Source organism: Musa acuminata, chromosome BXJ2-5 (genome assembly GCF_036884655.1).
Source record: "Musa acuminata AAA Group cultivar baxijiao chromosome BXJ2-5, Cavendish_Baxijiao_AAA, whole genome shotgun sequence".
NCBI classification, from domain to species: Eukaryota; Viridiplantae; Streptophyta; class Magnoliopsida; order Zingiberales; family Musaceae; genus Musa; species Musa acuminata.
Window position 1 is genome coordinate 1,692,678 of NC_088342.1, and position 12,190 is coordinate 1,704,867.

The window sequence follows — 12,190 nt, forward strand, 5'->3', positions numbered from 1 at the left end:
AAAACTTGATTCCTTGTAGAAATGCTCATCCAATTTTGTCATAGAACAACAACATCTTCACAGTGGAAGCACATTCACGTACCGCATGTATCATAGTCGAGCAAACTATCGATGATGGACCGCATGTTTCCACTAGGATGCTGTGGCCGACGGCCGGTGGGAGTTATTGTGGTCTTTAAGATTAGTGTTGTGAACCCTGTGTGCTTTTATTGTGATGTGATCTTTGTGGTTCTAATTAGGTGCCCATCTCTCTGTGCCCGATTCATCCTCCTCGTTAACGCACCTGCCTCTCGACAGCGGTGGGACGAAAGGGGCCCCCACCTTCCGTACAATCTTTGCAGTAGAAAGAAACGGTGGTCGCTCTTGTCGGTGGCTCCGGCTTCGAATGATGTGGTAAGGCCAGCGACAACGTTATATATATATATATATATATATATATATATATATATATATATATATATATATATATACGTTTATGTACTTATATAAATTAATTATTGGTAAAAACTCTAGTCAAAATTAATATACTTTCAAACATTAAAGTTTTTTTTTTATAGTTCATATTTTTATATATTTTATTTAACTCACACAAATTAGGTTTTCTATTGATGTTAACCAAAAATATACTAAAAATTTTCAAACGAAGAAGGGAGCATCATTGAAACGCGTGGCAACAGAGAGTGCGAGATGGGAGAGCATTGAAGGTGACAAAGTGCATAGTATAAGTATCGCACGGGTTGTAAGGAAGACAAAAAAAAAGATAATATGAGCATTAATAGGGCTACAAATATTAAAATATTATTTTATTTTTTTTAAGGTTCATAAATAGTAAAAAAAAACTCTAAATAGCAAGCTTCTTTTAATTTCTTTTTTTCTCATAAAGAATTTCTTATTTTCTAAAAGATAAAATTACTTATAGCCTTCACCTCACCACTTCGCTTCTTGTCCATCATTATCTTCATACTCTCGTCCAATACTATCATGACACCCTCATCCACTATTATTATCATGCTCTTATCTGTCGTCTTCACCCTCACTCATTTTGCCCATGGCCTCGCCTCAGCCTCGATTGTCTATCATCATATCATCTTTGAGTGAGGTGTTCTAGGCCATCTCTTCTGTCTCTTTTATTCTATGTCTCTCATGCTAAAGGAGCATCCCTTTATGCTTCCATCCCTCGCCACTATTCGATCAAAGGAGTAGAGCATCTCGGGAAAGAGGCACAAACAATATCTAACATGATAGGCTATACAATAGAAAATGGAAGTAATATCATAGTCGGTGCCTTCTCCTTTGTTAAGGTTGTCGACAAGGATGATAAAGCAAAAGTAGGACATAGTGGTAGATGTGAGAGAGAGTATAATTGGGCTATGAGGGTGATGGGACAGAGATAATCACGTGAATGTGATAGACAATGGGTGACGACGATGAATGGTGATGAGGGATGGAGGCAAATATGATAGGACGGAGGTAACGACCAATGAGATGAACATCATTTTTTAGAAAATATAAATTGTTCTATAGGAATAAAAGAAAAAGGAATAGGGATTATAGGGTTCAGGGTTTGCCTATATGGACTAGAGGTCAAGAAGAGACTATTAGAGGCGATTAAAGACTACCTATATGTAAAAATATTTCATAAAATATTTTATCAATTTATAATCAAATATAAAAATTTCTCTCAAATATATCTTTTTGGATCAATCACATTTGCACGTATATACCTCGGATTATTAACTTAGGTATTAGAGGGACTAGGTCAAAAAATCTCTCTTAATCTTAGTCTTCGTATAACTGACACATCAAGAGCTTAACGTTTTCACCTTGATGACACATCAAATAATTCTACATATATGATTTCGGACTTTGTTAGAAAAAAAAATTAAAGTTTTTTTTAAGGAATTTGCATGAGGCGTCTACGTGTGATATACGTCACCACCGATCTTTTGGATTTCGATCGGCCAACAACTATGCGACGATTTTGCCGCCGGTTCTCGCGGGACCCACGTTGTTCCCAAAACTTCCAATCTTTTCCGCGCTTCTCCCTTCCCCCGCTTTCTCAAAACCTCACCGCCTCTCTCCCTCTCGATCTCTGTTGCGGGTTTCGTCATATCGTCCTCTGGATCTTTACCTCAGGTATTGCCCATGCGATTTCCCTCGTTTTCTTTTTCCTGTCATCAATAGTTTAGAGACTCATCATCTGTCTCTTTGATGCCGATCCAATATTTAGGGTTCTTAGGCTTCTTCAAAGTGATTTGATATTAGATGTACATAAATTTCTTTCTTCGTTATCATGATCTTTTATCGTCAACTCACAGTAACATTACATGATTTGCCATGCTCAAGATTTACTCGAACGTCCTGTCTGCAATGGAACACTAAAGAGTCTCTGGTTTGCACCGTAGACAACCATAAATTCCAACCTTTTGTAGGATCGAATCACAAGATGAAGCTCGCAATAAAAAACTAGTTGTTCTAAACTACAGAAGCCACCCGAGAATTTGATTGAGCGAGCCCGAGAACCGCAACGATTCCTCACTAGTAAATGTAGGGAATCAATGCCTTGACTTCTTTAGGGAAATCCTGGAATTTGGAGAGGTACCATTTCCTGGTGGCGTAACTCCTACCCATCAAGTAGAACACTGTGCCCGTCGTGAAGGAGAAGGCATACACCGTTTGGGAGATGAGCGATACTCCGATGAAACCAATTATCTCGAAAAGATAATGAGGGCAGATCACCAGTCGGAAAAGACCTCCCTTTGGGATTTTGTATCGTTTGTCACCCTTCTCCCTGAGTTTTGATAGGAGGCAGTGGTGGTAGAAGTTGCCTACGATTCCTACCAGGAAAAGGACCACCCCGGCATATTTCAGATCCACCGCTGGTTCCGGCACGCCCTGGGTAAGGTATTGAGCGTAGATCATGCACACCGTGTTCAGAAAGTAACTCAAGGAGATCGGAATAGTTGAGTCGAGCATCATATTCCCGCTGTATTGGTGAATGAACAAAACCTGGAGAAAGAGAAGCAGATAGAACACAATCGATTAATTTTCCATATCGAAGAGACTGGTATTATTAGTGAAGCATGGCATAGCTCTTTGTAAGGAAGTGAAAAGATACTAATACTCTAGAATTAAGTTTGACTTGTACCTTGATTTATATCAAGATACCAATTAAAAATTGATAGAGAAATATTCACCTTGGGCTTGATACCGTAGTGGCTTAGCCTAGGCTAAAAGCTTGTCGAATCTTAGAAATCAAGATAAATAATTATTTACTAAGTTCATCGTATCATTGACTTGAGTGTCAAAGAGATCGGGTTAGGAGACTCATTCGGACTCGATCTTTGTACAATAAGTTATTTCATACTTTACACTTTATCACCAAGTCGCAAAGGAGCGAATTTTACGATCGTTCTTCTTAAGATTTATTTAATTGGATAATCATTGGTCCTTAGGAAAGGACTTGTTTTAACATTCTGTGTCAGATATATGAGGCCAAAGCAATCAAGCTAAATCATCTCAGAAATCTCACTCCAGAATTAAGTTTGACTTTTACTTTGATTTTTAGCAGTAGTTAAACAAGACTTTTGTAGGTATCAAGATACCGATAAGCAAGTATTGGGCTTGACACTGTAATGGCCTAACATATGCTAAACCTGCTATAGAAAGCTCATCGAACCTTAGAAATCAATGTCAATGATTATTCACTAAGTTTATCTTATCATCGTGACTTGAGTGTCAAAGAGATCAGGTCAGGAGACTCATTTGGACTCGATCTTCATGCAGATTGACCTACGGAGCCCAATAAGTTATTTCATACTTTGCGCTTTATCACCCAAGTCGCAAAGGAGCGAATTTTACGATTGTTCTTCTTAAGATTTATTTAATTGGATAATCGTTGGTCCTTAGGAAAGGACTTGTTTTAACGTCCTGTGTCTCATGAGCAAGTTAATTTAGACTTTGACTTATAAAAAAAACAAAATTGTATGATGCAAGTTCAATTGAAGAATAGGTGTTACATAAATATTTATAATTAATGTCATCCTAAGATTTAATTGGGTGACAAGGTCAATTACATTAATGGCTTGTGCACTTTCCTATGCCTTTCTTCTTCGTATCCTCAAATTTAATGCACACGAAGATTGATTTTGATTAACACAATTATCTCCTAACGAAGAAAAGAAATAGAAATCTATTCGAAATGGTAATACAACTTGAGATCCAATCCTCTTATGATGATATGTCGCGCTGATTACTGTGTAGCGATTCAAAGCTTCGATCTTCTAATCTGCCTATGATTTACGTAAGATCTGAAACAATCGATGAGGGACGAGATGGTGCAGACCTCGAAGTCTCTCTTGAAGAAATGGAGCAGCAAGGCTAGGCCGAGCAGCAGGCTCCTCTCGCCGGCCAGCACGCCGAAGGAGGCGGCCGCCGACGCGAGCGCGGGCGTGTAGAGGAGCAGCATCCCCGCGCGGCTGGAGATGCAGGCCCGCCGGGCGTCGTCGGATGGCCGGCCGGTGTTCCAGAACTTGGAGTACTGGAGGTGCCTGCCCCGGACCTCGGAGAGGCCGGAGTAGGCGAGGGAGGCGCAGCTGATCACGGACATGGCCGCGACGAACGCCGACGGTGGCGGCGGGTAGAAGATGCTCAACCAGATCGACATCTTCGAGCGATCGGCCGAGAGGATAAAGATGAGGCTGTCCAAGTACATATGTACGCTGAACCACAAAGGGGAAGAAAATGACGTCAGTTTTGGCAGGCTAACTCACCCGGGGATCCAATCTCTCACCTCAACGATAACCGAGGCGGAAAGGCCCACGTATCTCCCGTGCCCTGTGGCTGAGAAGTGGGGAAGCGATCTTTTCCCCCTGTCGACCACAATTTTGAAAGATTACAGGTTGAGCATCAACCCTCGATGACGAATCTATCTCCCTTCCTTTTTATTGGCGAGCGTTAATTTCTGACAATGAATCGGAAGCATTAATCCCTAATAAAAAAATACATCTCTCCCTTTGGACGTTGATAATTATTATTATTATTATTATTATTATTATTTTTCAGGATACGTCAAATGATTCCGGTATGATCATCCTCTGCTAATAAGGAAAGAAATCAATCGATTATCGATATAAATGAGCCAGATCATGTAAGAAGCCATTAATCTTTTACCATTAATTGTCCAAGTATAAAAGATTTCATCGGAGGGGTTTGAGTCGAGAACTCTCTCGATGTTAACCTCTTATGCAGGAATCTCAGTGAAGCAAAGACGCTCCTCGGTTCGAGAACTCTCTCGATGTCGACCTCTTGTGCAGGAATCTCAGTGAAGCAAAGACGCTCCTAGGTTCAAGAATTCTCTCGATGTCGACCTCTTGTGCAAGAACCTCAGTGAAGCAAAGACATTCCTCGGTTCGTCTCTAGAATCTTGTAACAATTATATTTTAGCATCTTTCCATAGCTAGAGATCCTCTCGTTTGATTTAAAGGAAAAGGGTAAGGGAGGAAGGATCTATTCGATAGTAGTAATTACAATTCGAGTCTTATATTTCGAGTTCTTGGAACGAGGATCCGATTTGACACTCGGAATGAAAGACCATGTTTTTTAATTTTTTAAAAGCATCGAAAGAATTGGATTCTGTTGTTCAAGGAAATCTAACAACCTTAGCCTAGTGCAAAATCCACCTCGAGCAAATAAATAGCACTTTGGAATCGTGTCAACCGGTTCTCCCGTCATAATCGACATAAGAGAGTATCATATCGATTTCTAGGATGAGCTTGTGCTTTTAGGATTAGGATGAGACCAAGTCATGTCAAACTCTCTAATCAATAATATCATGATTGTTATGTGAAATCCTATGGACCTTCATGATCAAAATGGAACAATCCATGAAAGATATGCTAAAAAAAACCTTATGAGATATATATACTAATTAAAGCTTTGATATCTTTGGCAATACATACGAAATATGTATTGAGTACCTAATAAATATTTTAAATATTGATAATCGTATGTTATCTCATAATAACATTCAGTATGTGTAGGATATTAATATGATTTTTAAAATACCTTATGATATTATTCAAAATCATAAGATTATCAATATAATTTTATATAAAATCAAAATGATTTATATGCTATATACAATAAACTTTTTATTTATTTTTTAAAATTAATCTATATTTATTTGTATGATTATATTTATTTATTTATTTATTTATTATATATTTGAGCTATACAAATTTTTTAAGATTATATTTATTATTTTATTTATTTTAAAATATTTATTTTTAAATACATATTATAAGAAAAAAAATTACTATATAATATTCAATAAAAATTTAAAATATAATTTTACATATAATTTTCATCTATTGCTTATCGAGCACTCGAAGCATTACATATTTACTTAAATCATTTTTCTAAACATATATTAAAAATATAATATATTTTCAAATGCAGCTTAAACGCATCCAAAAAGTTAAAAGTTTCCGTTGTTGGATCCAAACTAACACCAGCATATATTTGGTCGACGATTATTTGCCTCTACAAGGCTCAACAGCACAAATTGCATACAGAAACAAATAAAAGCCTTACCAGTATGGTTTAAATGTCTAATCCAAATCACACCCAACTTAATTGTTTAAAAGGCCCCACGTTCTTCTGACCACCCATATGGTTGAAGCAGCATCAACAAAAATGACAGTCTAATCCCAATCAATGGATGGTGCATATCTCCATCCGAACCAACCGTAGAACTCCACAAATCAAATACCTATCGCAGTGATAGTCTGTGATTCCCAGTACTCCTTTGCTTGCTTCACCATCTCCGCACGCTCGCGGCGCATCCTCTCCTTCCAGTACTCTTTGCGTCTACAAGGTTAGTCAAAACAAATTAGAAATGAGTTATTTTTGGTGCCGGTGTTCCGCGAAAGTGATGAGTACCTGTTCTTCAGTAGGAGGTCCAGTTCAGCCATGTGCACCGCATCCTTGTACACGCCTACCTGCATTGGTCAAGTATCAGAAACAATAAGCTTAATTGCTAATGATGTTTTGATTTCCACAACAGAAATGTCATGCCCAGTTACTGCAAAAATCTACAGAAAATGATGGAGATCCACACTACTTCTTAGTCATAGCAAACTCAAATGGATGAATTGACAAACTCAGAAGTTTCTACAAGAAACTCCATGACAACCTAAAGGCATCAGGTTCTTCATTCGCGACATAAATGGATGATTGGACAAATGTTGTATCCAAAATGCTCTAGACCTCATCACTAATATTTTTAAGATGAATAAACTTGTCCTCTAATGGATCCTAGTTTGTTGCAAAGAAAATTGAATAGAAGAAGACAACTGGAGGAAAATATGACATCCATTCTACCTAATTCTAAATCGAAGTCATGAAAAGGTTTGAGTTCTCTGAGACTAGAATACAGGTGGATTTTAGAACCAACATTAAGCATCATCACGACTCTAATTGTCACGGTCAGAGCCTGATGGGCTAATTGGTCTATCAATTTTTTTTAATCTAAAGCACTGGCCAAAATGCTTAAAAACTAAATTTAATAATAATACAATAATCAGACCCTTATAAGTCAATCTTAATCTTATCAACTTCCAATGTGAGACTAATCGGGGTGTTACAATAACCCTCACCCAAGGGCTTAATTTCCTCGTCAAGACCCAACATAACCTAGATCAACCCCTAGTATGATGCATATGAGTCATAACCCAGTGGTAGCTCCACGCCGTTATGAGTTTTTTGATTTCATCCACGAGTAGCTATTTCCCATTTAGCCTCTTACCATATCCCAATACTAGGTCAGCTCTGATACCATTTGTCACGACCCGAGCCTAATGGACGAATTGGCCTATCAAAGTCGGTGAACTCAAATCACTAGCCAAAATGTTTATGTTGAAATTGATAATTGGACACCCATTAAACCTTTATAAATCAATCTTAGTTTTATCCACTCCCGATATGAGATTAATTGGGGTGTTACACTAATGACAATAACAATAATAAATGCATTCTACACTTAGTAGCCATGCACTAACCAAAGAAGATATTCTAATTACTTTAATACTGTGTTATATTTCCCTTTTAATCAGATGTTAACATAGCAATTTGTGTAAGCAACAACACTCATTTTTTGCACAACATTAGACAGCTTCAGGAAAATATTTTCTGCTAGAATGTCATGTAGCATCCATTTATTTCATATAATTTATTAATGTTCCTATCAAGTAGATCTATAAAAAATAAACAGACCTTTTACGTGATCTGGTTAACAAACAAATGAATTTTCTTCCAATCTCAGTGATTATACAGATATAGATTTCCACAACTTTATTAAATTTAAACGACCAAAAAGAATGTAAAGCAGTGCAAAACAAATATAGTCTGAATGAGCAAATTGAAACTATATTCAAATGAATTAATTCTTGAACTTCAGAGGTTCTCATGCACAATGAGAAAAGCATAATAACCACAAACATAATTATAATTAAGAACAAACGCAAACTGTAACAACCAACTGAAAAACGAAATGTAAAATAGTTCACATACTGATCTACAAACAGGGCATTTGACTCCTTGAGGTGCTTCCTTGAGGCCTTGGAAGAGTAGCACAGAAGCAGCTGAACAAGCGCAGCTTTTACAGAAAAGATGGCCACAACCTAAAGCATACGGATTGAAGACTGTATCCTGAGAAAACCAGAGAATATATTAGGACAAGTTTAGCCATGAAGGACCGATAATTCAAATTTATGATAAATTGAAAATGAATCAATTAATCATAGTGCAACCTTTTAGTCATAAGATATGTTTTCAATAAATTTATCGAGGCCATACAAGGAGATCAAAGAATAAAATAAAAAGTAATTGGTGCATCCAGAGTTAGAAACAGGGAAAAAAAAAAGAAACCAATTAATGTATTGCAAGAGAACAAGGTAACCGTATTTGCAATGAACTACGAAAAACACATTCCACATGTTTAACAGAAATCCAGATCAAGAACTCTGGTTCAAATTGATACATAAAAGACAGTGCAACCTTTGTCATATAGATTTGCACTTCTCGTTTTTTTCAGAGTTAGCATTAACTTGCAAATTAAGATTTACACCTAACAAATTGTATAAAAGAACATCACAGACTCCAATCAATCTTTCTTCTCAAGAAGGAAGAAAAATATACAAGAAACACTGGAAAGATGACTAAGTCAGGATCTCCATGCTGTGTTGAAAAGTTGATGATGTCATACTCTCCATACGGAAAAGAAACTTATCAACATTTCCCGAATATGTGAAAGAAAAGTCTTACCAAGCAAATAGCACAGACCAGGCTGTATTCATACTTCATCGAATCTGAAAGAGTCATGGTCATTACAGGCTGCATATCACTTAGATCACAAGAAAATTTGTGAAAAAACTCGCCAGGTTCTCCAAAGTCAGAGCCACTGAAATTTAGATAAAAGGCACCCAGCTCTATCAGCCATGGTGACTGCAAAAGCTCGATATGTTCGGCTCGCATTTTAGTCTTAAATTTTCTACCGTCGGCAGAGCCATGAATCTGAAGGACACAATACATATGTTGTAAAATACAAGAAACTCACTTGTATTATAGTTGAAACACTGAAGCTACAAACCAAGCCAAGTGGTTTCTGAAAGCAACTTACTTTGTCATATTTCTTAAGTATTTTGTTTATGGCAATAGCATTCATTGTGACATAATCAAGTAACATTCTTCCTTCTTGTATCATAACTTGTTGATCATCCATAAAACAGTGCCGCAAACGCCACATGTACCTATACAATCCAGAAGAAACATGAAGATTAAGGAGGCGCCTCACTCTCGAACTAAAGCATCCTGCTATATCTGAAGCCTCTTTTGTGAGTTCAGTAAAGAACATCTGATCACACACTGCAGAAGAAGAAACAATTCAGAATTAGTATATGTCAGAATGATCATTTAATTGACTTTTGATAAAACAATCATATAATATTTGTGCCTGCACCTTATAGATGTAGGGAATTTTCATATCGACACCAATTCTAATATAAGCACTAAGTTTTAGCATGTCATTACAAAGAACACACAATAATTTTTTTTAATACCAAGAAGAATTTGACAACTAGCAGGGTTGCCTCATGAATAGAACTTCTACAGCAAAGAAATCATCCTTTAAATACATTACCGAGGTTCATCACCGGATCAACCATAAATGTTACCAACAGCATGTGAGAAAAGAAACTCACATGTTGTTCATCACAACAGAGAAAAGAAACAAGACATTCAAGCTCATTTCGACGATTAGACTCCCAATCAAAATTATTAAGAGTAATTCTTTGCAGAAAAAGATTTGTCCTACTCACTCTGCAATCTAAGAAATATGAAATGTGCAACTCAGCATAAGTGTATTCCAATGCTTAAAACATTCATTTCACTTTTAGTATTTACGTGCAGAGTTTCCCTGAGTTTTACCGCAATTAGCAATTTATATAGCGACCAAGATCCAAGACAAGTAACGTGAGGTACCAAACAACAACTAAGTGGGGAAACGAAGCATACATGCACAAGAATTGCATCGGCAGAACTCCGACATCTCTTTACCCTCCTCGCGCCGGTCATTTCCGCCGTCATCACTCTCGCTCAAAGCCCGGCAAACCCGGCAGCTCTTCAAGAACTTCTTGAGACGCTTATACTCGACATGCGAGCACTTGTTCAGAAACGCCTCTTGTTCTCCGTGGAGGTATTCCGTGAATGTTTGCCCAAACTTCATCTCGGATTTGAAGTGGGATAAGCGGGTGCATAAGAAACCCAGCCGGAATATAGCCCTGATCAATACGAACGAGGTCATTGCGCATTCCAAGAGACGATCAAGAAACGCCACGAGAAATCCATCGAGATTAATGGCAGAAAGAAAACGGAGGCGGAAAAGGTCGACAGAACAAGAATCACGAAACGTAAACAAAATCGGCGAAAATAACAATCGAGGTCGAATCTTTCTTGCACCGCTGCTGCTACATCGGTTGATTCCTCGTCCAGCGAATCCCAGAATCAAAGCTTGGTAGCCTCAAACGAGGAGCACGATGCCGGAACTCACCCTCTCGATCCGGAGAGCAAAGAGAAGTCCGTACCCTGGTGGTCACAGGATCGTCTCCTGAGCGTATCTTTTTATTACCACCAGGAAGAAGAACGGAGGGGGCGAAAAGGAGAAGAACAAATCGAGCGAACAATCCGGTACGACCTGCGGGTCACAGATAAGATTGAGGAGGCTGGCGATCTTCGGAGCTCGAGGAGGCATCAACGACCCCGAAACTTTCCCGGGGTTACGTGTTGATATCTTCCGTTCTACTTGAGCGGCGTCCTCTTCGTTCCATCTCGGAATCAGGAACACCACCTACCCGCGGCATAATTGGACAAGTCATCCGGACCCACATAGTTAACCCACTGACAACCCGGTGGGCAAACGCCCCAGGCGGGGAAGACAAAACGTCCCCTCGTGCTGGACGGCGTAGAGACCCTGCGTCGAGGGTACATGCAAATGACCGTTCCGACGAGGCGTGTCACGCTTACCTTTCTTGTGGTTGGATTCTAAAAGTGGGACCCAGATTTACATCCAATAAAAACGAAGGTACGGGGTGATAACTTGTATATAATATTGCCATTGGCGAGTTGGAAATCCCAAGTCACGAAGAACTATCAATCAAATTAAGCTAAGTGGAAGGAACATGATTCATTCTTATCTCACTTGATGGTCATGATGGCACTTCCACTATCTTTTGAAAAGAGTCACTTTGACGGCAATGATTTGAAGATAATACAGTGGTGGATCGACATATGTTCACTGCGCGGCAAAAGTTATTATGCCTTTCTATTTTCTGAACATATTCTTGACATTTGTAAGTAATCATGAGAAATATCACATTCATAAAATTCTAAATACTGTTCTAATCGATCGATCGATATATATATTTTTTTATTATCAGATAAATAAAATCAGAATAAAGTTTTAATTTTTTTTTATGAATTATCTAAAGTTATTATTATTTTTACTTATTATTTTTAATATAGTAAACATATTTCTTGGTGTAGGAGTCTCCCTCTTCTCGATATCTTATGGATGGGACGGACTGATGTGAAGTTGACTGGGCTTTGCACTATCAAATGAGGGATAACCGCAACT

General features: G+C 38.1%; 2 protein-coding genes across 4 annotated transcripts; both read right to left on the minus strand.

The window, feature by feature from the left end:
• Positions 1–2,323: 2,323 nt before the first annotated feature.
• LOC135612066 (steroid 5-alpha-reductase DET2-like) lies at positions 2,324–4,758 on the minus strand. Its single transcript, XM_065107817.1, has 2 exons — positions 4,346–4,758; positions 2,324–3,009 (listed from the first exon to the last, which is right to left on the minus strand). The coding sequence occupies exons 1-2, from the start codon at positions 4,712–4,714 to the stop codon at positions 2,539–2,541; spliced, it is 840 nt and encodes a 279-aa protein (XP_064963889.1). The 5' UTR covers positions 4,715–4,758; the 3' UTR covers positions 2,324–2,538.
• A 1,822-nt stretch (positions 4,759–6,580) lies between these two features.
• LOC135585430 (probable E3 ubiquitin-protein ligase BAH1-like 1) lies at positions 6,581–11,369 on the minus strand. Of its 3 annotated transcripts, none has more exons than XM_065107820.1 (7): positions 11,252–11,369; positions 10,573–10,838; positions 9,680–9,924; positions 9,325–9,573; positions 8,572–8,709; positions 6,943–7,001; positions 6,581–6,870 (listed from the first exon to the last, which is right to left on the minus strand). In XM_065107820.1, the coding sequence occupies exons 2-7, from the start codon at positions 10,781–10,783 to the stop codon at positions 6,765–6,767; spliced, it is 1,008 nt and encodes a 335-aa protein (XP_064963892.1). In that variant the 5' UTR covers positions 10,784–10,838; positions 11,252–11,369; the 3' UTR covers positions 6,581–6,764. The 3 variants fall into 3 exon arrangements, with proteins under 3 accessions (XP_064963892.1, XP_064963890.1, XP_064963891.1); XM_065107818.1 differs by having other exon boundaries at positions 11,108–11,324; XM_065107819.1 differs by having other exon boundaries at positions 11,017–11,324.
• Between the last annotated feature and the right edge of the window lie 821 nt (positions 11,370–12,190).

Excerpts from the sequence above, each read along its gene's own strand:
- LOC135612066 (XM_065107817.1), bottom strand. The coding sequence starts at position 4,714 with ATGTACTTGGACAGCCTCATCTTTATCCTCTCGGCCGATCGCTCGAAG. Across the intron at positions 3,010-4,345 it reads TCTTCAAGAGAGACTTCGAG|GTTTTGTTCATTCACCAATA; the intron begins GTCTGCACCATC and ends CTCTTTCTCCAG.
- LOC135585430 (XM_065107820.1), bottom strand. The coding sequence starts at position 10,783 with ATGAAGTTTGGGCAAACATTCACGGAATACCTCCACGGAGAACAAGAG. Across the intron at positions 8,710-9,324 it reads TGGTCTGTGCTATTTGCTTG|GATACAGTCTTCAATCCGTA; the intron begins GTAAGACTTTTC and ends TGGTTTTCTCAG. Across the intron at positions 6,871-6,942 it reads GACCTCCTACTGAAGAACAG|ACGCAAAGAGTACTGGAAGG; the intron begins GTACTCATCACT and ends CTAACCTTGTAG.